General features: G+C 39.5%; 2 protein-coding genes across 3 annotated transcripts in view; both read right to left on the minus strand.

Moving 5' to 3' along the window:
- Positions 1-104: 104 nt before the first annotated feature.
- Positions 105-9,700, minus strand: kl (klotho). 2 transcript variants are annotated; one of them, XM_024266213.2, is made up of 13 exons: positions 8,815-9,700; positions 7,799-8,229; positions 7,647-7,726; positions 7,395-7,557; positions 5,357-5,462; positions 4,789-4,938; positions 3,493-3,731; positions 3,164-3,359; positions 2,911-3,089; positions 2,684-2,794; positions 1,222-1,327; positions 774-900; positions 105-695 (listed from the first exon to the last, which is right to left on the minus strand). In XM_024266213.2, the coding sequence occupies exons 1-13, from the start codon at positions 9,520-9,522 to the stop codon at positions 361-363; spliced, it is 2,931 nt and encodes a 976-aa protein (XP_024121981.1). In that variant the 5' UTR covers positions 9,523-9,700; the 3' UTR covers positions 105-360. The 2 variants fall into 2 exon arrangements, with proteins under 2 accessions (XP_024121981.1, XP_024121982.1); XM_024266214.2 differs by having other exon boundaries at positions 2,684-2,791; positions 8,815-9,697.
- Positions 9,701-12,868: 3,168 nt separating this feature from the next.
- pds5b (PDS5 cohesin associated factor B) overlaps positions 12,869-23,025 on the minus strand; it is a 28,749-nt gene continuing 18,592 nt past the window's right edge. The window contains exons 17-35 of the mRNA XM_024266072.2: positions 22,911-23,025; positions 22,712-22,817; positions 21,907-22,067; positions 21,684-21,807; positions 21,433-21,591; positions 20,927-20,995; positions 20,243-20,379; positions 20,020-20,143; positions 19,729-19,933; positions 19,538-19,652; positions 17,905-18,037; positions 17,678-17,797; positions 17,513-17,575; positions 17,279-17,424; positions 16,635-16,704; positions 15,366-15,778; positions 15,204-15,284; positions 13,951-14,047; positions 12,869-13,686 (exon numbers count right to left, since the gene is read on the minus strand). The exon at positions 22,911-23,025 is cut by the window's right edge and continues 1 nt beyond it. Coding sequence (XP_024121840.1) covers positions 13,654-13,686; positions 13,951-14,047; positions 15,204-15,284; positions 15,366-15,778; positions 16,635-16,704; positions 17,279-17,424; positions 17,513-17,575; positions 17,678-17,797; positions 17,905-18,037; positions 19,538-19,652; positions 19,729-19,933; positions 20,020-20,143; positions 20,243-20,379; positions 20,927-20,995; positions 21,433-21,591; positions 21,684-21,807; positions 21,907-22,067; positions 22,712-22,817; positions 22,911-23,025 — 2,471 coding nt within the window. The 3' untranslated portion in view covers positions 12,869-13,653. The remainder of the gene's footprint in view (positions 13,687-13,950; positions 14,048-15,203; positions 15,285-15,365; positions 15,779-16,634; positions 16,705-17,278; positions 17,425-17,512; positions 17,576-17,677; positions 17,798-17,904; positions 18,038-19,537; positions 19,653-19,728; positions 19,934-20,019; positions 20,144-20,242; positions 20,380-20,926; positions 20,996-21,432; positions 21,592-21,683; positions 21,808-21,906; positions 22,068-22,711; positions 22,818-22,910) is intronic.

Here is a 23,025-nt window from a genome sequence, read left to right on the forward strand (position 1 = left end):
ATTTAGAACACGGGTCTCAAGCTGGAAGTTTGTAAACCCTGATTTAGAATCGTCCATCAACCTGAAGCCTGTTTCAGACTGTGGGAGGAAGCCAGAATTCCCCATTTCCAAAGCAAACTCAGAAAATATTTTATTTCAATAATTAACTTAATTTTTTTGTTTGTTTTCTGGAACCCTGGAGATGATCACGAAGTAGCTGGGAGAGTTCTTCAGTTCATTACAAAGACCATAAATCTTACTCTGCATGTGTGGAGATGAGTGTTGTCGACACAAAAGGACTTGAAGTGTTTACTGAAATGTGCCGCTGAATTCCTCAATAAAATATAAATTAATGTGACATCTGAGTCATTGTTGAGCCCATCAGTATAACTCCTTGTGTCTTTTGGACGTGTAGTAAATAATGAGGCCCAGAGTGATCAGCACCCCCGAGCCCACCAGGGTCAGGAAGCCCACCATGGGTCCCTTGACCAGGACGTGGCACCCTGGGCAGGCCTGAGGAGCGGCGGGACACTGCTGAGGAGCGGCGCCCTGAGCGGGGAAGCCGTTGTGCCGGATGAGGTTGCGATAGTTGGAGAGGGAGGCTTTGACGATGACTTCCTCGTGGACTTGGCCGTACAAGCCGAACTTTGGGTCTCTTTGGTCGTTCAGGGCGTAGACAAAGTAACCCTTCAGGTTGACGCCATCCAGGATGTGTGCTGAGGATGAAAACCGTCAGAGCAAACAGTGAGGATTCTGGAATTGGAGTTTTCTGTTAGTCGGCAGACTGCTTTTACCTTTAAGAGCCTCATTGATATAATTGTACAGGTAGTAAACTCTTAGACTGTCCTTGAAGTGAGATGGGTCCTCCTGCACCCCGTTCGCCATCACGTAAACCGGCACATCTCCGTAGTGTTCCTTCACCTGCAAAACGACAAGTTTCAGCACCGCTCTCTGAAAGACCCACTCCCATGAAAATTGTATTTGTGCTATTTTTCATTTTTCTGATGATGGAGGACATAAATAAAGAAAATCACATTTAAATGGCATTTCTGAGTATTTCTTTATTCAAATCAGGAGCAGACAAAAACATACAGTTGGAAAAAGACAGATTTTTTAAAATTTGAGTGAAATAAATGACATAATTTTAATTAAAAGACCACTGGAAACGCTTTTACAATAAATTGAACATGATCAGAGAGGGTCTTAAACAGCTTAAATGAAAACTTTAAAGGACACACTTACCCAGTTTAAGGCTTTCCTCAGACCCCAAGGTACGACGGGCCTCGGAGACATGATCCATGTGGTGTCCACCATGTACTGGACTTCAAGCTTTGCCGTGTAAATGTAGCTGCAGATGGCCCAAAAAAAAAAAAAAAAAAAAAAATCAGCAAGTAGTCTAGTTTTTTACATGTTGCATCAACTAAGTACCAAGTTTTTCTATCAACATTGATAGATTAGAGACGCCTTTAAAGAAATTATCCAAGGAAAGAACCAGATGGATAAAAAAAAGGGTGAAAATATCCGTGGAGACCTGCATGTTTACTTTTGCACATTTTAACACTAAAGATATTTTCTCAAGCAATTAAATTTTGCCCAAAAATCTGGTTCAGTTTACCCTCTCATGCCACGTCTACGCAATAAGTGTTCAAGTGACCACTTTCAGTGAAAAGTCTGTGTCAGGGGTCAGCTCAGAAAGAACCATTCAATTTTGGTTTCTCGCCTAGTATGAGTGACTAAGTCTTCCTCCACCCCTTAAAAAATAAGATACTGATTTGTATTTATGTTTTTGTTACTAGTATAATAAACATAAATGAGCTGTTGTTCATTTTGCATGAATAAAATACAAACATTAAAAGAAAATAGCCTTTTTTAACTTCTGACAGAAGTTCCTTTCAAAATAAAAGACACCCTGTCACATATGATCATCTCAATGTAACAAAAATAGTAGTAGCAAGTTATGTCAACAGTGATCAAATAAAAATAGTTAATTTCACTGTTGCATCTCTGCCGGAAATGTAAATCTAACAAACCAAAATTAAATCAGAGTTAATTAAGTGATCCGGACAGTTCAAAACGTTGATATGTTTATTTTTGACGCAGAGGATCCTTTAACCATTAGTAAATATTTGATGACTTGGGAATGAGCATGTGTTGCCGGACCAGGACCATATGCTTGGGGTAATTTGGTAATCCACTTCAGAAGAGAAAGAAATTACATCAAATCTGAATTAAAACGTTTTAATTTTGATTTAAGCTAACATAGAACATTTAGGGGGTTTTATCTCAAAAGTGTGACTTTAGCTGTCATTTTAGTTTGATGTTCTTCAGGGAAAACCGTAGAGAAATGTTCATTGGGTGTTGGAATGATCGGAAAAAGGACTGTCTGACTCAGAAAACATAAACGGCAAAAAAATTCAGAAATGCAGAATAACTTTCTGCACCTAAACAAAGGTCAATGTACTTATAGTGCGCCATTTATGGGGAAAAACCACAACTATGGGTAAAATAAAGAAATCTGGTTAGTAAAGAAAGTGATGTAACATGCAAAGTGACCACGATTCCCTGACTGTTGAAGAACATCAATGCCAGATTTCTGGATGAGACATTTAAGAAACTTTGAGAAAGCTGCTTGTAATCTGGTTAAGCTAAAGTTGTTGCATTATGTGTCAATCGAACAAAAAGAGGAGGAAAGAGTTGATCGTACGAGTCTTCTTTGGCGTGCGTCACGAGATCGGTGCTGAAGTGGCTGATAGCAAAGAAGTCGTAAGTCCCTTTAACCAGCCGTTTGTCCTCCTCTTTGAAAACTGGCAATCTGCTGAGACAGAGAAGATGCGAAGAGCAGGTTATTCCCCCTGAGTTACTCCACATTTCGGGATGAACCTGTAAGTCTCGCTGAATGTGAAAGGCTGAGTATGAATAAAGCATTCATACTCGAGAGAATTCAGCTGGCGCAGCCAGCTCCTCATTTCCACCGGGTAGTCTCCGCTGCCGAAGATGGGCTCCGCGAACCAGCTGATGGTGAAGTGCAGAACCCTTTTGGCGGGCTCCACGTCCTCTCGGCTGAAGGAGAACGCCGGCTCGACCCAGTTCATGTGCAGAACCAGAGACACCTGAGCGATGCAGAGGATCATCTGACCTCCGTTCCATAAGCTCAGTTTCTAATCTTATGACCCGCTCTACTGACCTTTCCCCCCTGTGAGGGTCTGAACTCGTTGTCGTAAACGTGCCAGGCCAGAGCGTGCGCCCGCAGCATCTCGTGCCCCTCCAGGTACGTCACCTCCTTGTCATTGGGCTCGTTCAGGGTGATCCACATCTTCACATACGCTCCCAGCTCTCTGTAGCAGAGCCGGGCATAGTCTGCAAAGGCTTCTGGGATATTACTGCAAAGCAAATTGTTGCACAAAAAGAAAATTCAAAAGCAGAGCTAAAGATCTCACACTTTAGACACCAGGATTTAGATTTTCTAGAGTTTTCTTCAGTAGAACTGTTCACATAAGCAGCTTAAATTCAGACCTGTTGAGCCACTTGTTGGTGGTGTTGGCGAGCGGCGCTGGCAGGCTGCTGTGTTTGGGCGTGTAGTGCAGCAGGGTGACCACCGGGGTGATGTTAGCCTGCAGCAGCTGGCGGGTGAAGCAGCGGTAGTATCCCAGCAGGGTGGTGTTGGGGGTCGCTACGTCTCCTGTGGGAACCACGGCGGACCAGTTGAGGGAGAAGTGGAAGTGGTTGACCCCCACCTGCTTGATTTCATCCACCTAAATGTTAAAATCAAACTATATTAATAGTGTAATGAAAATATTTTATGATTTAGTTTCATAAAAGGATATTTGAGAATTCAAAAAAATAATATTTAAGGTAAAAACTTTTCAAAATAAAACACAAAAATCCTAAAAAAAATTATAAAATTTACATAAACTGTATTTAAGCTTTTAATTTGTTTTAAATAAAATGTTTTTCTCCCTTTAAAAATGTAATTAATTATCTACATATTTTATTATCTTTATTACTTTATTTTAAGGCAGGTGTTTTTTTAGATAAAATGATTCAATCAAATCTTTATTTTCAGCTACTATTAACAAAAACATGTTATTTTTATTCTACACTAAAATGTGTTTGTAACAGAAACACTGGATCCATAAATCGATTACACTAAACACCATTCCTGCAGCACTGTGCGTGCTATCAGACCTTTTTTGCTGCTTTAATTAGAGCTAACCTAAAATGAACAAACAAAAAAACAAAACAAATGATCAAATTCATTTTCAAAGCTCAGAAGAAAATCATTTCTTGGGTTCTGCGAGGTTAAAGTTAGTTAAAAGTGAGTAGTTTGTAAGCTGTAAAGCACAAACCTGTAACTTTTCTAAACTTTTAAATGGAATTAAATAAAATTTAGTCTTTCTCCCTTTAAAAAAATACAAAATTTTCTGCATATTTGATTGACACAAAATATAATCACTTGATTGATTGGCTTTTTTTGTAGTCTAATATTTTATCATTTATCACTTTTCTATATTTTGAGATGTTTAATGATTTTATGCTATTTATTTTCTTACTGCAATCATAAACAAAAAAAATAGTTATATTTTCGTACTAAAATACATTTATTTTGCATCTGTGATTATATCATATAAAAGAACTTTTGGACACTTGTGAGTTTCAGAAATTATTTTTAAAAATAACAGTAATATGTAAATATTATAAAAATCTGGCCTAAATGTATTTATTTATTTCTCTTTTTAGAGAACCTTAAGCCTACCTCAAAAAAAAGAAACTAATTAAAAGTGAGCAGTGTGTGAGCCGTGAAGCACAGACCTGCTGTCTGATGGTGGCGTAGTCGGCGCAGTGCGTGGCTCGGTTTAAAGGTGGCGCGACCAGGCCGTCCAGCTTGATCAGCTCTCCGTTGTTGGAGACGTTCCAGAGGTAAACATTGGGGTCTGCAAACTGAGTGGGAGTGGTCTCTACCTATGACATGAGGAGGAGAAAAAATACAGAGCAGAGTAAACATGCAGTTGCTTCACATCGGCTACACACTGATCACATACATCTGTGAACAATGTGGGACGTTTCTTTTTGACAGCTATCTTACCCCATAGAGACAAACAACAGTAAAACCTGAAAATTCTGACAGATTGAGAAAGTTTATGCAGTTTCTGATTACAAAGAGGTCTGTCACTGTCCTCATTTGTCAGGACGCCTTCAAATAACACAACTGCATAACATGTAACATGATTTTAGCATCCAATAATGTGACAAACCTCTGTGCAAAAAGGGATGTCTGAACCAAATAGTTAATACAGTACAGTTAATGTTTTCTTTCTGTGAGCATTTTCAGCTGCGTCACTCTTTTTCTGACCTCTGAACTTCCGATGCGTCCTCATACCTGCACAGAGTTGGCAGACACCCCCCACGCAAAGTCACACGGGAACACTCCCTGCACCGGCCTGTTCTCCGGGAGCTCTGGAAAACCATTTTTTTGGATGACATTCCTTAAAAAAATGAGGACAAAACACAAGTTAGTGGAAGCAATTTAAGACTAAAAGTTGCATTACCTGTGATAATGCTAGTGTGAATGCTTTTGCTGAAAGTAGTTGCTGAGGATGCTAAAGCTTTTTGCTGAAACTGGTGACACAATTCACTTTCATTGCTGAAAGGATTTGCTGAAATGCAAAAGCTATTTGCAAAATGTTAAGTTGGCTAAAAGACTGAAAATGTTATTAAAGAACTATGAATGAGCGCTGAAGTTGACCTAAATTAAAAAAAAAAAATGGTAGTAAATTTGCTTAAAATTCCTAATACATGCCAATTTTGCAAAATTGTTTAGTGTTGCTTAAATATGGGCTAAACTTTAAATTAGCCCAAAGAACCATTGTAGATTCCAAATTAGCCAAAAAAAAAAAAAAAAAAAAAAAAGAAAAAAGCTAGTTACTTAAATACTAGCTAAACTCCAAAATAGCCTAAGATTCCACAGTGAATTAAATTAGTCAAAAATGTTACCCGGTTGCTAAATTATTAGCTAAATGCAAAATGCAAATGCAAAATTAGCCCAAAAAAAAGCTAGCGCTTAAATACTAGCTAAACTCCAAAATAGTTTAAAATTCTACGGTAAATTAAATTAGCCAAAAATGTTACCCGGTTGCTAAATTATTAGCTAAACTTCAAATTAGCACAAAAAAATCACAGATACCAAATTAGCCAAAAACAAAAAGCTAGCTCATTGCTTAAATACTAGCTAAACTCAAAAATAGCCTAAAATTCCACAGTAAATTAAATTAGCCAAAAATGTTACCCGGTTGCTAAATAATTAGGTAAACTCCAAATTAGTATAAAAAACCACAAGTGCAAAATTAGCCAAAAAAAAAGTTAGCTTGTTGCTTAAATACTAGCTACACTCCAAATAGCCTAAAATTCATCAGTAAACTAAATTAGTCAAAATGTTAGCCTGTTACTAAAATGAAGGCTAAACTCTAAATTAGCCTAAAAAACCCAGTAGATAACAAATTAGCCAAAAACATTATAACAAGTGGCAATCTGATTTGATTCACAAATACAGCTCTACGATTCTTATTTTTTAATATAATGTTAGTCTTTTCACTGGATGTATGAAAATTTAAATATGTATTAAATCACTATCATTTATACTTTTATTTAGCGCAGGAGATCAAAATCAACAAAACTGATAAAAACACAAAGATTTAGATAAAAGGAAAAGGTGTTTGTCAATTTAAACTTTTTTTAATCAACCTTTTGGAAGTTCAGCAGTAACATAAACAACATATAATCAGTGTTGTTTTTGATCATTTAACTACAAAACTTGAAAATGCTTGCCACAGTTTTTCCATCCTCAATGTTCTGCATCACTTTACATTCTAATCATTTTGGTGCAAATCCAGTATAAAAAGTCACATTTTTTCTGCAACAGAATCACCTGATTCACATTGATTTATATGCTGGAAATTACGTTAAGTGTCCAGTGTTGAAGAGGTACCATGACTAAAAGAATGTATTCACTTGAGCCAAAGCTCCAGTGTTACATTTTTTTTCCAGAACTTATGTCAGTTAGCAGAACTTCAGTTTCATTTTTTTAAGGGAAAAAAAGCGCTCGCTAGTTTTACTTTGAAAAAAATTTTACTTTGAAAACAGGAACCTTCACCGACATGGAGATTTGTTTACTTCCGGTGATAGTAGCGCTTGCATTCAGCTTTATTTTAGTTCATTAACTTAAAATCCAAAATTATTTAGCATTTCAGAGGAATACATACATCAGTCCTGAATAATATTTTAATACTATATTTAGAAAGATTATGGACATCGCGAATATTTGTACTCGACTTTCAGGAGCAGATCCTGAGTATCTGAGTGCTAAGATACTCGTTACAGCCCTAGTTTTTAGTATATTTTTAAGCATTTTTTGTATTTACTTGTAAAAGATTGCAGATGTCTTTGGCTCCCTCTTCATATCAGGAGTGTTGAAGCTGACGTAGTAGAGTCCACGGCGGATCCCATACTCCCTGTACCACTCATAGCCATCAATGAGGGACCAAGCTGTGTATCCAATCACGTTCACTTTATCTATGATGATGGCTGGAATGGAAAAAGGGAAAAATGATCAGATTTTAGCAGCTGGTTTCAAATATATACATATATAAAGCAGATGTTAAAACTCCCCTTACATTTAAGTGTTTCTGCGATGAAACTCTTGAGGTAAAACATTTGTTTGGGGTCTTTGGTCTTGGTGTTGCCCAGGACGTACCTGTGTCAACCACATCAGAACATCAGAGGAAAGCAGACAATATTTTAAAAAAATAATACCAATTGAACCTACCAACCACTTTGGACTACAAAGATGGGCGGTTTGTCATATTCTGCGTAGATCCAGTAAAGCAGCATCCTCAGGTCCAGGTCCTCATGCTGGTCAAACTTCACGCTGTCGTTGATGAGCTGGAAGCTCAGCGTGGCTCCGTGGGACAGGGCGAAGAAGTCGGCCGTTCCTTTCACCCACTCCTTCTCCTCCTGGGTGAAGGAGGGCAGCCGGGAGCCCAGACGGGCCCTCATGCAGGCGGGGTAGTCTCCGTCCGTGAAGAGCGGCCGGGCGAACCAGCCCAGGACGTGGTCCAAGGAGCACTGGCACTCTTGCAGGCTTTCCAAACGCGTCCGGCTGGGCTTGATCCAGTGGGAGGCCAGAGCCATGGAGACCTTGCCCTGTTGCCGGGGGCGATAGTGGCGGTCGTAGACATGCCATGCAGCTGCATGAGCCTGAAAAAGGATTTTGAAAATATGAAACTAAAAGACTTTAAAAAGTATTATTTTCAACTCAGATATATAAAAAGTCACAAATTAACAAAAGAAATGTACAGAATGAATCACCTGTTGAATCTAACATTCTAGATGTAGAATGCATAGATTTTCCCATGCTGTGATGGACTAAGGGGTCAATTTCTTGTGAGGGCCACATAACTGTTTTGTTCTGTGGGTTGGTTTTTTCAGGTAAACAGAAAAAGTGTAACAATCACAACCTAAACGTAAACATTTATGATTTTCCAGAAAGCCACGCATAGCAAAATTTGAAATAATTAATTTCTGTATTCTTCACGGATAAAATAATACTAAAAGATTTAAAAAACTAAACCAATAAATAGTCTATGCTCTCCTGTCATAGTTCAGAATGCAAAAGGATTTAATAAAAAGTCACATTCTATGTGGATCTCCAACGCCCTGATTGAGGAAAAAAATATGTTAATAATATTTGGGGGGCCAGGCCACATGTGGAGGCGGGCCGCATCCGGCCCGCGGGCCAAAGTTTGCGGCCCCCTGGATTAAACTTGTTGTTTTGACACAAACCTTCAGCAGGTTGTGTCCGACCCGGAAGCGGAGGTCGGGGTCGTTTTTGATCCCGGGGGCGACCACTCCGGTGCCGTATCCGTGCTGCGCCACCACGAACGGGTTATCGATGGTGATCCAGAACTTGACGTCGTCCCCGAACTCTTGGAAGCAGAAATCCGCGTAATCCTTGAAGATGTCCACCAGCTGCGGGTTGGCCCAGCCGCCCAGCGCCTGCTGGAGCTGCTCGGGCAGGTCCCAGTGGTAGAGCGTCACCACCGGCTGCACGTTGATCTTCTTCAGCCTCCGGATGAGCGTCCGGTAGTAGTTGACTCCCGGCTCGTTGTAGCTCCCGCGCGTTCCGTTCGGGAACATCCTGGGCCAGGACAGGGAGAAGCGGTAGTGGCTGACCCCCAGCTGCTGGATGGCACGGATGTCGGCGTCGATGTTGTGGTAGCTGTCGCTGCCCACGTCCCCGCAGGTTTTGCGCGTCCCGCCGCGCGTAAAAGTGTCCCAGATGGAGAGCCCCTTTCCATCCTTGGAGAACGCGCCCTCCACCGGGTACGCCGCCGTGCCCACCGCCCAGATGAAGCCTTTAGGGAAGGTGTCGTAGAGGAAAGCCTGGTCACCCGGGTAGGGGAGTCTGTTGAAGCGCCCCCACGTTTTCAGACCGTCCCGGGGCTTTCCGGATGCGGGAGTGACCACGAGGAATATGAAAAATGCGAGCATGATTCCTGATCTGAACCTGATCTTCACTTCACCATGACTGGAGACTTTCAGTCTGTGGAGCTCAGCCGGCCAGCCAGCTGTGAACCCACCACAGACTCACAATTCATCAATCATTAGCCAAGGCACCTGACGCACGAGGCTCCGTCCTTCCACAGGGCGATCCGCGCTCCCACTAAGGATCAATCTAATGCATGACATCATAATTGTCAATCCAAATATATGGGATTAAAGTTAAAGTGAGATAATCACACCCGGATTAGCATTTTAACTCGATTTGGCCGTGCGTCCGCGCGTCAGTGCCATGGTGGCACAGGTGCGAACCGTGCAACACGAGCCCGCTAACAGCATCACGAGCTGACATCCTGGTTCTGGTGGATCATCAGAGATCCCAATCTGGACTAAAAATAATTATATTAAAAAAAATGTTTCACGATCAGTCAGGAGGCCCTCGTGCGGTCAGGGGGGGGGTGAGATGGAGCCAGAACGCAAACAGAGTCTGAGCCCGCAGATCATTGCGGTCTTATCTACCTGCTCTCACCTGGCTGCTGGGAAACCCAGGCCTCCCGGCGCACACACCAACATCTGGACACATTTCTGAGGAGCTGAGTGGGGCTGCTGCAACAGAAGGCCAGAAGTTGTCAGGCAAGAAAAAAAATCAGAAATAGGATCCACTTAGCTAGAGCAGATTGGATCCAATTAAAAGATAAAAAGGAATTAAGTGAATTTAGATGGAGAAAACACATATTTGGCAAGTAAATCCTACTTTTTGATTATCGTTTGCTGATTAGTGGGTATATTTACAGTCAGTTTAACAACATGGAAAATTAAAAATATATATTTTTTTAGAAATTCAGAAAAAAAGCTTCATTTGACACAGATACAATGCAGGATGTGCAGCTTGGAACATCATCATAAAGACGGAGCTCCTCACTCCTTAATCTAATGTGTTCTTACAGTGATGGCAAATCTAATAGAGCTCACAAAACCAGGCCTGAGGTCGCTCATTGAAGCTCACGTTAAACCTGTCCTCAAAGCAATCTTGGTATCAAAACATTCAGCTTGTTATGTATTTTTGATATTTGTGAACTTTATGGTTTTTACAATTTAATGCAATTTGTGCCATTTTTTTGCCTCACTAAAATTAAAAGGAATTTTTCAAATTTCTGTAATTAAAAACATTCATCATGCCCAGGAAATTCATGCTTGTACTTTTGGTACTGTTACATTTCACACAAATTTTGAAATATTACACTTTTAAAAAATGATTTTACGATTTTTTTTTCCATGCAATTCCTCAATTTTTTGCACACTTTGAAACCTACGCAATCTTTGAATTAAAACGTTCTGGATGTTGAGGACATTAATGCTACTGAGGTTTTGAAGGCTAATTTTGAGTTTAGCTAACATTTTAGCAACATGCTAACATTTTTGGATAATGTATCATTTTTTTTTTATTATGTATTTATTTATTTTTGGATAATGTATCATCTACCGAGTATTTTTAGGCCAATTCTAAGTTAGGCTAATATTCTAGCAACATGCTAATATGGCATCTACTGAGGTTTTTTGAACTAAGCTAGTATTTTAGCAACATGCTAACTTTTTTGGGGTAATTTGACATCTTCTGAAAATTTTATGGCAATTCTAAATTAAGCTAGTATTTTAGCAACATGCTACTTTAGCATCTTCTAAGGTTTTTTTTTAGCAAATTTTGACTTAAGCTAGTATTTTAGCAACATGCTAATTTAGCATCTATTAAGGCTTTTTTTAAAGCTAATTTTGAGTTAAGCTAGTATTTTAGCAACATGCTAACATTTTTGGGGTAATTTAACATCTTCTGAAGATTTTTTGGCAATTCTAAATTAAGCTAGTATTTTAGCAACATGCTACTTTAGCATCTTCTAAGGTTTTTTTTTAGCTAATTTTGAGTTAAGCTAGTATTTTAGCAACATGCTAATTTAGCATCTATTAAGGCTTTTTTTAAAGCTAATTTTGAGTTAAGCTAGTATTTTAGCAACATGCTAACATTTTTGGATAATGTATCATTTGTTTTTTATTATGTATTTATTTATTTTTGGATAATGTATCATCTACCGAGTATTTTTAGGCCAATTCTAAGTTAGGCTAATATTCTAGCAACATGCTAATTTGGCATCTACTGAGGTTTTTTGAACTAAGCTAGTATTTTAGCAACGTGCTAACATTTTTGGGGTAATTTGACATCTTCTGAAGATTTTTTGGCAATTCTAAATTAAGCTAGTATTTTAGCAACATGCTAGCTTTTTTGTGGCTATTTTGGCACATACTGTTGTTTTTAAGTCTAATTTTGAGTTAAGCTAGTATTTTAGCAATGTGCTAGGTTTTTGGGGTAATTTGGCACTTACAAAGAATTTTAAGCTTTTTAGGATGTAAGCTAACAAAACACTCCCTTTTTTCGGCTAATTTGGCATCTACTGACATTTCGGGCTAAATCTGAGTTCATACCTTTGTACATTTTTTTTGTTATTTTACAGATTTGTTTTCAAATTTTCAAGAAATTCTTCAAATTCGTTGTGCACTTAATGCAATTTCAGCACTTTTTTTATAGCAACTTTAGCATTTTGCTAATCCCTTCAGCTATTACAGTAAATTTCGTCAGCATCTTCAGCTAGATAGAATCTTTAGAATATTCAGTAAAAAGCCTTCACATTATCGCAGCTAATGCAACTTTTCTAGTTTTTAAATACAATTAATTGACACTTATAGGGAAAAATAGGGAAAATCTTTGATCGGTTTTAGTGTTCAGTATCAAAACAGGGATCTGTTCATAAAACAGTAAACAAGAGCCACTTTCATCAAACGCAGAAAAAGTCAAAAGTTGAGAGAATGCCGGATCACGGCCAAGAGGAAAGCAGAGCGCAGGTGATTTTCCATCAAGTGGGGGCTCTGGAAAGTTCAAGTGTGTGCGCATAGCTAATGCGAGATGCAGCGAGCCTCTAACGACACAGGAACGATAAGTTAACCGTGGACTATTTTCCTCTGGGACTTTAAACTTTAGTTTTTGGAAGCAGAAATTAATAGCAGACAATAAAATAAAACAATAACAAAAAAAGCAAGAATCTTCTCATTTTCCTAAAGCATTAGCAAGAAAAATGTCATGTTTCGTGAAAAATTTAATTTTGTCTCAAGTACTCCTATAAACTTAAAAAAATGAATTTTATTTTGAAAGGGTTTAAAAGTTGTATTTACTTTTCAAAAACAAAATGATCTAAATTTTAGCAGCAAATCCAGCTGAAGGGAGGAGCAAAAGCCTCAATTCCTCCATCTTTGGATGCGAATGCATTGAAATAAAGAGAAATCATGCATGTCTGGTTTCATAGAGAATTATATTGATACAACAAAGGATCTGACTGGGTGGATGCGAGGCCAGAAAAGATCAGCGGTGACCAACACGACAAAACACGGCCGATCATGACATCCTAGCAGTGAGAACAAACCGAGGAACGAAACAAACACCAGAACAACCGGAGGGAAAACCTACAGCTTTCTCACACTTAAGTACTCAATATAAAAAAAGAAAAGATAATATACAGAGCTGTAAACAAAAACATGTTTGCATTAAAGGTCAGGTGACACATTTGATGTTTTCTTTTTTTTTTTTTAAAAGATGGTTAATCTCATTAGGTTTTTTTAAAAGCATGACGAGTTTGAAAAGCAGTATTGCTTTATGGGAGGACTTTAATAATAATAATAATAATAATAATAATAATAATCATCATCAGTGGGAAAAGGCATGACAGCATCGCCCCAGTCAGGATCAAAACACATCAACGGAACATGAAACAGACAGAAGGGACTATTTACAAGAGGGATCTTTCTTTTTTTTTTTTTTTTTTTGCTTTTCCTGTTAAAATGAGCTTTACTTAATGCGGTGAACGTCATCACAATGCAACACAAAGCATAAACCCACAACGGATGCGGATGTTCTGGTGTAGTGTGCACGTGTACGGGTCTGTAACAGTAGGAGCAACGGCATATGAAAAGTTTAAAAAGTTCAGTGTCCATTTTTTTGTTTTTTGTGGCGGCGGCGTTTCCTCTTTACTTCAGAGCAGAAACGGGCCTTTCTTCTGCCATCCTCCGCTGGGTTCTAGCTCATCTTCGTCGCCCAGCTGCCTTCTTGCGACCCTAAGAAAACAAGGAAGAAAGGAAACGATGAAAATTAACAATTTTTTAAAAATAAATGTATATAAATCTACTACTTTGCATTTTAGTAGTGAATGATTTTATGCTTTATAATGTTGTGTGTGTGAGTATATGTGTGAGTAATTGTTTTCTGTTGTGCTTTGGGTTTTTAAAGTTGGAAATTTTTCTTTCAAAGCTTGAGTTCTATTTGTTGAAAAAGTGCTATATAAATAAAGTTTGATTTGAATAATATTTCTAAATCTGTACCCTCGGTGTTGGCTCATCCTCCTGCTCCTCATCCTCTTCTTCCTCTTCATCCTCAGAGTCATCCTTTGGAGCTGCGGCCTTTGTTCTTCCACCACGCCTGGAAATCATAAGAGCGAAACACACCGAGTCATACTCCGCAAAATCTCTACAAAACAAAAAGGCTGGAAAATTCAGGTTTAAATTTTTAAATATTTCTGCATTTTGCCTCTGTGATTGAATGAATGTTTTTAAAGTATTCACACTATAGTGATCCCGTTTCTCTTTCTTAAAGTTTATGTCACATTCCGTACATTATTAAGCTAGTAGAACTCAGGAGTTTAGCTAAATTTTAGCAACATGCTAACAGTTTTGGTTAATTAAGCACCTACTGGAGGTTTTTTACACTAATTTGGAGTTTAGCTAAATTTTAGCAACATTGTAACATTGTTTGCTAATTTATCATCTAATGAGGTTTTTAGACAAATTTAGAGTTTAGCAAATATTTTAGCAACATGCTAACTTTTTTTGGCTAATATAGCATCTACTGATATTTTTTTAGAATAATTTAGTTTAGCTTAAATTTTAGCAACAGAGTAACAATTTTGGCTAATTTAGAATCTACTGCAGTTTTTTGGGCTATTTTGGAGTGAAGCTGATATTTTAGAAAAAAATGCTAATTTTTTAAGCTAATTTGTCATTTACTGCTGTTTTTAAGGACAATTTTGAGTTTAGTCAATATTTTAGCAACATGCTGACATTGTTTGGCTAGTTTGACTTCTAATAAGGGTTTATAAATTGAAATACTTATGCAACTTCAGCATTATGCAAATAGCATTAGAATTTTTAGCAAAGTCCTTCAGCAAACAGCTCTAACATCTTCAACGACCACATTCAGCAAAAAGCATTCACACTAGCATTATCGAAGGTAATGCAACTTCTCTAGTTCTTGTTATTTCTTTTCTTTCTTTCTTTTTCTTTTAAACTTAAAACTTTTTTGAGGACGTTCAGTTTAATTGGACGAAGAAAAACTAAGATGTACTTGAATCTAGTTGTTTAGTGGATGCATCGGAATGGAGCGGAGCAGGGAGCTTATGCGTATTTTCTACATCCCAAATACGTCTGCTCCTGATCCATCATGGGTTGAATACAATAAATAAATATACAAAAATGCAGTTTTAATATTTGTTATCACATGTCCTGTATCTAGAGTAAAATGCTACAAGAACATGTTAAAAACACAATTTTCACGGGAGTGGGTTTTAAGAGCTTCTTACGCTGGTTTCTTGGCTGCAGACTGAGCGGACTTGGGGGGGCGTCCTCTCCTCTTCTGTGGCGTGGACTCTGCCGACTCTGAACTGTTGAGCACAAAACACAAAATGAGTTTAGGTCAAAACCTCAACAAGACCAAAGGGAAAGAACGTGAAGATGCGTCGCACCCTTGAGATCGCCGTGGCGCTCTGGCTTGTCTTCCTCCCTTCGTCTTCACCTCCATGTTTTCACTACTCCTGTCGTCCTCGTCTTCCTCCTCCTCGTCCTCATCCCCCCTTTCCTCTTCCTCCTCCTCTTCCTCTTCTTCCTCCTCCTCATGTGAAGGAACCGCCTTCTTGCGGCCCCTCCTCCCTTTGGCGGGAGTGTCCTGGTTGGCAGCGGCGGACTTTGGCGGCCGGCCCCTGCGAGCCTTTTTGGGCGGACTGTTCTGCTCGTCTTCGGGTCGGCCGTCCTCGTCCCACTGGTCTTCCGACTCGGCTGCTACGGTCGCAGCGGCTTTTTTGCGCCCTCGCTTCGGCTTGCTTTCCTGGTCGTCACTGGAAGCCACGCCCCTTTTGCGACCACGAGGCTTTTCAATATCCTAGAGAAAGAAAAAAAAAAGAAGAATTAGTTCGAGGTTCTTTGGCAGAAAGATTTACAACAAGCTTCAAATTAAAACTGAAGTGGATAAAAGGGTTTTTGGTTACAAAACAGAAGGATTTTCAAAACAAAAGACGCAAAAATCAACATTTCAAATGATTAAATGTAATCTAAAAAGAAAAACTAAATTAAATGTTTTTTCCTGTTGACAAGAAGTTGTTTACACTTTTCAGAAGTAGAACTACAAACAAAGACAAACAGTTTAAAGGTTTTCCACGTCAGTTTATACAGTTAGTATTTGCTAATCCTGACTGGGCCCGAGTCCAGCTGGTGTTTGCAGAGCACCTTCAAACACTGCAGCCAGGATTTACGACCGGCAGCACTCAAGCCGCTAACAGCAGCGCGGGCCGTCTCTCTGGTCAGCTACTGTTTAATTCCAGATAACGCTCCTGTTTATTGTGAATAAATATGAAAGCACATCCACAACATCTCCTTTCTACACCATTAAAAGCCACTAACTGCTTTAAAATGAAAAAAGTAACAATTTGTTGCTGATTCATGAGATAAAAACTATTAAATATTCAGCTTTTTGAGCACTTACAATTGATTTAATATTTTTTTCTTTTGTAAGTGAACACAGTATAAAAAGAATGCACGGACTTCATGTGAGTTACATTCCTACATGATCAGGCCTTTGTGTTGTCCTATAACTCATGATATGGGAGACTTTGTCGGGAATTATCCCCTACATAATAGAATAGACCAAAAATTAGATGAAAAAAATGTTCTAATTTATCTGTAATTAATTAGTTGTGATTAACGTCTTAATTTGACACCCGTGGTAAAAACTCAATTACCTTATCACTGTCTGCTCTCTTCAGGCAGATGTCTTCATTTTCACTGTGGTCCATTTCTGTGCTGTCGTGCCTGAAACAAAAACATTTATTGGCTGTTATTTTACATCCAAAAACAAATAAAAGCAGCAACTGTTTTCAGGCTGATAGATGACTCGTTCCAAACTTTTTATTATTGTTCCGTTGAGTGTATAAGAGAACTGGACTCGACCCCTCCCCCTAGATCCAAACAGGAAGTACCTGCTGGTTCCAAGAAGCCAATAGACTTCTATTGAGAAATAAACAACTATTACTCAGTCATTACCTGTTGTAATTTTTTTCTATGATCATTTTCTTTAGTGCACGGTAAATTCAAGCTATAAATCAACCAATCAGATGCTTTAATAAAGTACGTGGTCAAAAGTTCAAATCGTTTGATAGTTTCTCTCTTTACGTGGTAAGGGTGTGGACTTTCAACAAGCTCACTCCTGATTGACAAGAGTGGTTGCCATGAAAAAGATTAGACTGACTTGGACCTATCACTGCTTGCTGATGACATCTTGTTCCAAAATGGCGAGATCTTTATTGCGTCTGAATCGAGTTCATTTCATCGGAACCAGAAATAAGTCATTCTCTATTGGCGACAGTTTCCATAAACATTTTTTTACCTGCTCTTGCTGCGCTGTGGGGATCCCGGGTTGGACGAGGAGTCGTTGTTGCTGGTGGTTTCCATTCGGGAGCTTTTACTCTGCAGCTGCTTCCCCGCCGATGACAGCGGTTTGTTTACCGCCCCCAAAACGTTAGCAGACTTGGGCTAAAGCGACAAACGGGGAGGAATTCAAAATAGATTTTAGCTTCACGGGTGATGAACCGCAGACATTTTATAGTTTTATGAGGCTTACTTTTCCTGGTGTGAAGAACGCCTTCATCTCTGGAGGAAGATAGTTTTTAGTGTTGCTGACATTCTGGAGGAAAAAACACAATCCTGTTAGGAGAGCTTTTGAAAATGTTACAAATGAATCCAAAAGCAGATTTTTCTGCATGATGCTTGGGTTGTAGATCCTAACCTTGTCTGGTTTGGTGAAGAAGCGTGACGGCAGCACCGGGTCCTTAGGCGACTCCAGACTGTAGGTGGTGCTTTTTGACATGATGATGTTCATGGCTACGTCACACACCGTGTACAGTTTCTGGAAATACATCAACATCTGATCAGTGAGGTCCATAGCCAGCAAAGAGTTAACAAACTAGATCAGTAAATATTCAGCGTACTTGGATTCACGCTAGTTTGAATTACCTCATTGCTTTTGGGATCATTGGCAGCCTGGGCGTCTTTCGTCTGTTTGATGTTTTCCACCATTTTTCGGATGAAAGCGTGGCTGTTGTTCTCGTTCTTGGCCATGATGATCTCCAGCACGAACCACAACGCTCTGATGAGAAACAGCAGAATCACGTTAGTTCACAAACCTGAGAAAAAAATCTGAAAACTATGCTTGGGCTTAAGCGAAGAAAACGTATAACAAAGCACAGCATTATAGTCTTTATGCAAGCAATATAAATCAGCTAATTCTGTTGTGGAGAAAACTGTTAATAGCTGAAAAGCCCCCGTAGGTCAAAGGGCACGTGTTATTTAATGGTCACCAGTGACAGCTCCAGTGTTACACCGGGTTCACACCGCACACTGAAGCGCTGTGCGGTCGGAGTATGTGTGGTTTTAACCTCCAGTTCACACCAGACGCTTATTTTTTTTTTCTGTGCCGGTCGACAGCCACTTTCTGCTCTGCTGTTATTATTTATTGCTTTTTTTGCCTTCAACACCCAAAACCACACTTCCTCGCTCTGTAGTCCGCACACGACGTTGATGGGTGACAGCGTCTGTGTGGGTCTGTCCGTTTTTTGTGTATATATTTTGATCTCTACAATACGATCTAAAGTGGTATTTTATTGTGACAAAATTGGTCATATTTTGAAAATTGACCAGATTTTCTCATGTGTCTTGGTGTAACGTCCTGCGAGAGTTGACACAGAAGACTTGCCATCGCTCTGATGACAAAAGTAAAACGACCCAAACAGCTGAAAACATAAAGAAAGACTTTTAATGTTCATAAAAAAGCCAACAGGAACCAACGCTTCCGGCTTCCTTGCGTCTGGTGTGAAATACACCGTAGGTTAACAAGGGCGCCCAATGGAAGCGGCCTCTGTCCCACAGCGCTGTGTCCGGTGTGAACCCTGCGTTAAGCTACAGACACAGCAGGCGTTCAAGAGCGCGCTAAACCAGGGCTCTTAAACTCATGCTTAGCTCAGTGTATTCACACTGGACAAGCAGGGAGGGGCTTCTTCTTTTTCTACTGTTTATTAGCGCATGTACGCCACCTACAGTTTGAAAAGGCTTGGTGTGAAATTGCAGAAATATTTTTTTATGATATATAACTACTTGGTTTCACAAACTGCAATTATTAATTTCTCCTCTATGATCAATTTTCAAACGGTTGGCACTTCCATGAAAAGGGGGCTTCATCCGTTTGTTGCAGTCCCTGATTAGTAAAAGTTTGACCTGGTTTAACATTCAATGAGCGTTTTTTTTACTTGGAGCCCAAAAACAGTAGAAACTTGCGAAACGCACGTGTATGTGTGTTTACACAGACTTTTCATTGGAAGTGGCTGCTGGAACGCGCGTTGCTGAGGGCGCCGTGAACACTTCAAAGGGTCAACTCATTTCAAATGATTAAAATAATAATACGGTTATTGTGGAGGATTTCTACCATTTTTTGAGAAAAACAATGTCGACTTTTTCTACTATATGTTGCATTTTGTCCATAACAGCAACAGCAACATGTGGATGGTGCTTTTAGGGTTATGAAAGGTAATATGGTTAAACCAGCATAAATCAAATGTATTTCTGTTCCTAACATCCACTCATACAAACATACTCTTTGATTTCCTTCAGCTGCTCGATGTCCTGAACCTTCACATAGTCTGGATCGTGCGCCAGCAGGTGGACGGTGTACGGCACCACGTACTCCGGCAGCAGCGACAACAGTTTATCTATCGTAGAGAAAAAAACAATAGAACTTCAGTCTGGACTTGAGGAACACTACTCCTGGTCTCACGGCTTTCTCACCGCTGATGGCGGCGTGCTGCTTGAGGTACTCTCGGCGTATGTTGACGTTCTTCACCAGGCACTGGCGAGCGTGAGCCCTCCTCTCCTTGACGGGGTCCTTGGCACACAAAGCGAACACAGCCATGTACTCCAGCGGCAGGCGGAGGCGACACAGGCCGCGGTGAAGCTTCTGGGCGAAACACTGTCGGACTTGGTAGCACTCGTCCTGGAAAGATTAAACAACGATGAAAAACCCATGGAGGAAAAGATAACTGGAAACTGAAAATATAAATAACAACAAAGAGTTCTCACATTGATGACGAGAGCACAAAGCTGATATTGCTCCAGTGTGATGATTTCGTGATAGCAGGGCTCTTGTGCCAGCTTCAGCAGGGCGCACGCTGCCGCCAGCCGCAGCCTCGACATGTCCGGTTTACTGCGGCGGGAGAACGTTTCAGAAAGCAAAAGCTCAAAGTCACAGCTTTTAATTTGTTTGGCAAAAGATTGAACAAAAACAGCATTTTCCCGCTCTTACCCCATCCTGCCCTGCTCAGTCAAGTCTCCGTCGCTGTGTAAGATAGCCGTCAGCATCCTCAGGGTGGAGTTGCCCGATTTGCTCTGGTTGTTCTTCACTCCCAGCAGCCACCTCACCATCAGCTTGATGCCCTGGATCTGAGAGGATGAAGAAGAAAATAGACAAATGATAGCAATCAAGATTAAAAAAAAGAAAAACTGGCCTAGTATTGTAATCGGTACAGTTTTAACCCTTGAACACTTTCACTATTAAAGGTTACACCATCATTTTTGCTGGGTAATTTTTACCTGATATAATATACCCAATAAAAAGTATTTGTCACAAAAAAATGATCCAACTATGACAACACTTGATAAATTAGGGTAGGTTTATTTCATTTTCAACTGTGGTATGCAAGAAAATAGAAAATAAAAACACAAGGAAATCCTAAAAACATTCTTAAAAATTACTAAACAAATTGGGAATTTGAGGACAAAAAAATCCTTAAAAATAATAATAATAATAATACTGGTGACTTGGTCTTTGGTCCACCCATTCCTGGGACTTGTGAGACTTTACCCAGGGACCCATGACACTCAGAAATATGCAACATATTGAATCATGTAAATACTTTTGCTCGGGTGAAACTTAACAGGCGATAGTGCTCTAGATTTAGGAATGATCAAAGCTCATTTCAGGACTGACCTTAGCCTGTGTTTCTGGAGACACTTCATCATCTGGAACCCAGAGTTTGGTTGTTTTCTTGCCTGGAATCTACAGGAAAAACAGAAATGATGTCAATTTTTGTCAAACAAGCTGGAACAAGAACATTTTTTTTAGAACCAAAGGCAGTTTCCAGTTCAGGAGTGCTGCACCATCACAATAAAACAGAGGAGGGATTAAAAAAAGAAAAAAACTATGAATATACTAAATAAAATCAATGTTTAAATAAAAAATCAATATTGATTCATGAAATCTTTGGATTGATCACCATTTAAAACAATTTATTCTGATTTTTTTAAGCTTTAAATGGAAATGTCCTACTTTTACTTTGTTTGAAATCACATTTTTATGACAAATAAATCTAAACAAGAAAAAACATTTTAAAAAATGAATTGTTATTTATTGGAATTGTATCAAATCATGAAACGACAGAGCATGAGTCCTGGCTGTAAACATGAACGCCGTGAACACGATGTGCTCATTCGTACCCTGTCATTCATCAGCAGATCCTTCACAATGAAGTTGGCAACAAGAGATTTGAGCGGCGCAGCAAACTGTTCTGGAGCCAGCTGGGCCAGATGGCCGAGGGTTGTTAAAGGAGTGATGAGCTGCTCCAGGTTCGCCGGGTCCAAGCTTTTATGCAGAGGCTGGACGGACAGAAACATTTCACAATCTCCAAACATGCTCTGGGAAATTTGAAAAAAGACGTTTTTTTTAGGGAGCTTTTAATTTGGCTGACCTCAAATATTTGGGCAAAGTGAGTGTCTCTGTTGGTGAACATTGCGTTGATGCAGTGGATGGCATATTTAGCCTGTCGAGGAGGTCCTCTCTTCGCTTTGGCTTGCAGTACCGGCAGTAGAACACTAGAGGGAGCAAGAAGGAGAAAGTCTTGATATTCCCTGCCAGAATGTGAAGCTGGAAACATAATAGAGAAAAAAATACTATGTAGTGATGAGACATACGACTTTATGTGAGGGAAACTCTCCTCCATCTTGCTGCCGGTGTTCTTGAAGATCTGCAGCGCGGCTTCTGCAACTTTCTCATCGTCCATTTTCAGACAGCCCAGCAAAGACTCGAAAGTCTCTGCGGAGTGGAAGGACACCGGGTGTGTGAAGGACAGCACCTGTGCGGCAGGAGGAAAGGTTACAGCAGGAAAATGAGTCACAATTAAATAGAATAATATGAATCAATTTGTGACGCTCCTGTCCAGCTGCTGAAACAACTGATGGATTTAGAGCAGAATAAAGGAGGAGTTAGACCTCCTCCTGGTGCCAAATTGTGGACGCAGTAACTAAACTTGAGGGTTTTATCTTGGTTAAGTTGTGATTTTGATCAGAGCTTATAAGAAAGAGTTGTTACTTTCTACGCAACTGCTCCCTCCTGTTTATTTCGGTGGCCAGGAGGTCAGTATGTGGGGTTTGGGACTTTTATTTTGAAGGTTTTAAGAGTGTTTTTTGGCTATTCCTGAAGTTTTTTCCAATTTTAAGTTGTTTAATCAATTTTATTATTATTATTTATCTCCTAATTAACCCTTTAACACCTGACGCTTAAACAAAAAATCTTTAACATACAGTAACTTTTCAACCGTTAACACGATCAATGTCCTCTTAAGGAGAAAAGCGGCATTTCTCCTTCAAAATCTACTGGAATGACGTTGATCGTGTTAACGGTTAAAAAGTTACACTAAATCAAAGAACATAAAGGGTTAACTCATTTGGTTGTCTGCATAAAATTGTCTTTAAAGCATTTTCGATGATTAGTTTTCACCTTAAGAAGCTCCAGTCCCGCTCGGATAGCCTCCTCAGTGGGAACGCCCTCCTCCTCGTCATCAGCCGTCCCGTCTATCGATTTATTTACCTGCTTTATTAAAGCACTGATAATACAACAAAAGAATGGACATTATAACCCAGAACAAACATTTATTTTTAGAAACCGTTAAAAAAATATATATATATGTATACATCACCTGATGGACTCTGTGTCGATGTGCACGGGAGCGATTCTCTCCAACAAAAACTTCACCATTTCCAGGAACGGATTGCTGGGTTGTTTGGGGCTGCCGAGCTTTTTAGTGATGTCTC

The sequence above is a fragment of the Oryzias melastigma genome, linkage group LG14 (genome assembly GCF_002922805.2).
Source record: "Oryzias melastigma strain HK-1 linkage group LG14, ASM292280v2, whole genome shotgun sequence".
Lineage (NCBI taxonomy): Eukaryota > Metazoa > Chordata > Actinopteri > Beloniformes > Adrianichthyidae > Oryzias > Oryzias melastigma.

Excerpts from the sequence above, each read along its gene's own strand:
- kl (XM_024266213.2), bottom strand. The coding sequence starts at position 9,522 with ATGCTCGCATTTTTCATATTCCTCGTGGTCACTCCCGCATCCGGAAAG. Across the intron at positions 8,230-8,814 it reads TCGGACACAACCTGCTGAAG|GCTCATGCAGCTGCATGGCA; the intron begins GTTTGTGTCAAA and ends ATCCTTTTTCAG. Across the intron at positions 696-773 it reads TATCAATGAGGCTCTTAAAG|CACACATCCTGGATGGCGTC; the intron begins GTAAAAGCAGTC and ends TTTCATCCTCAG.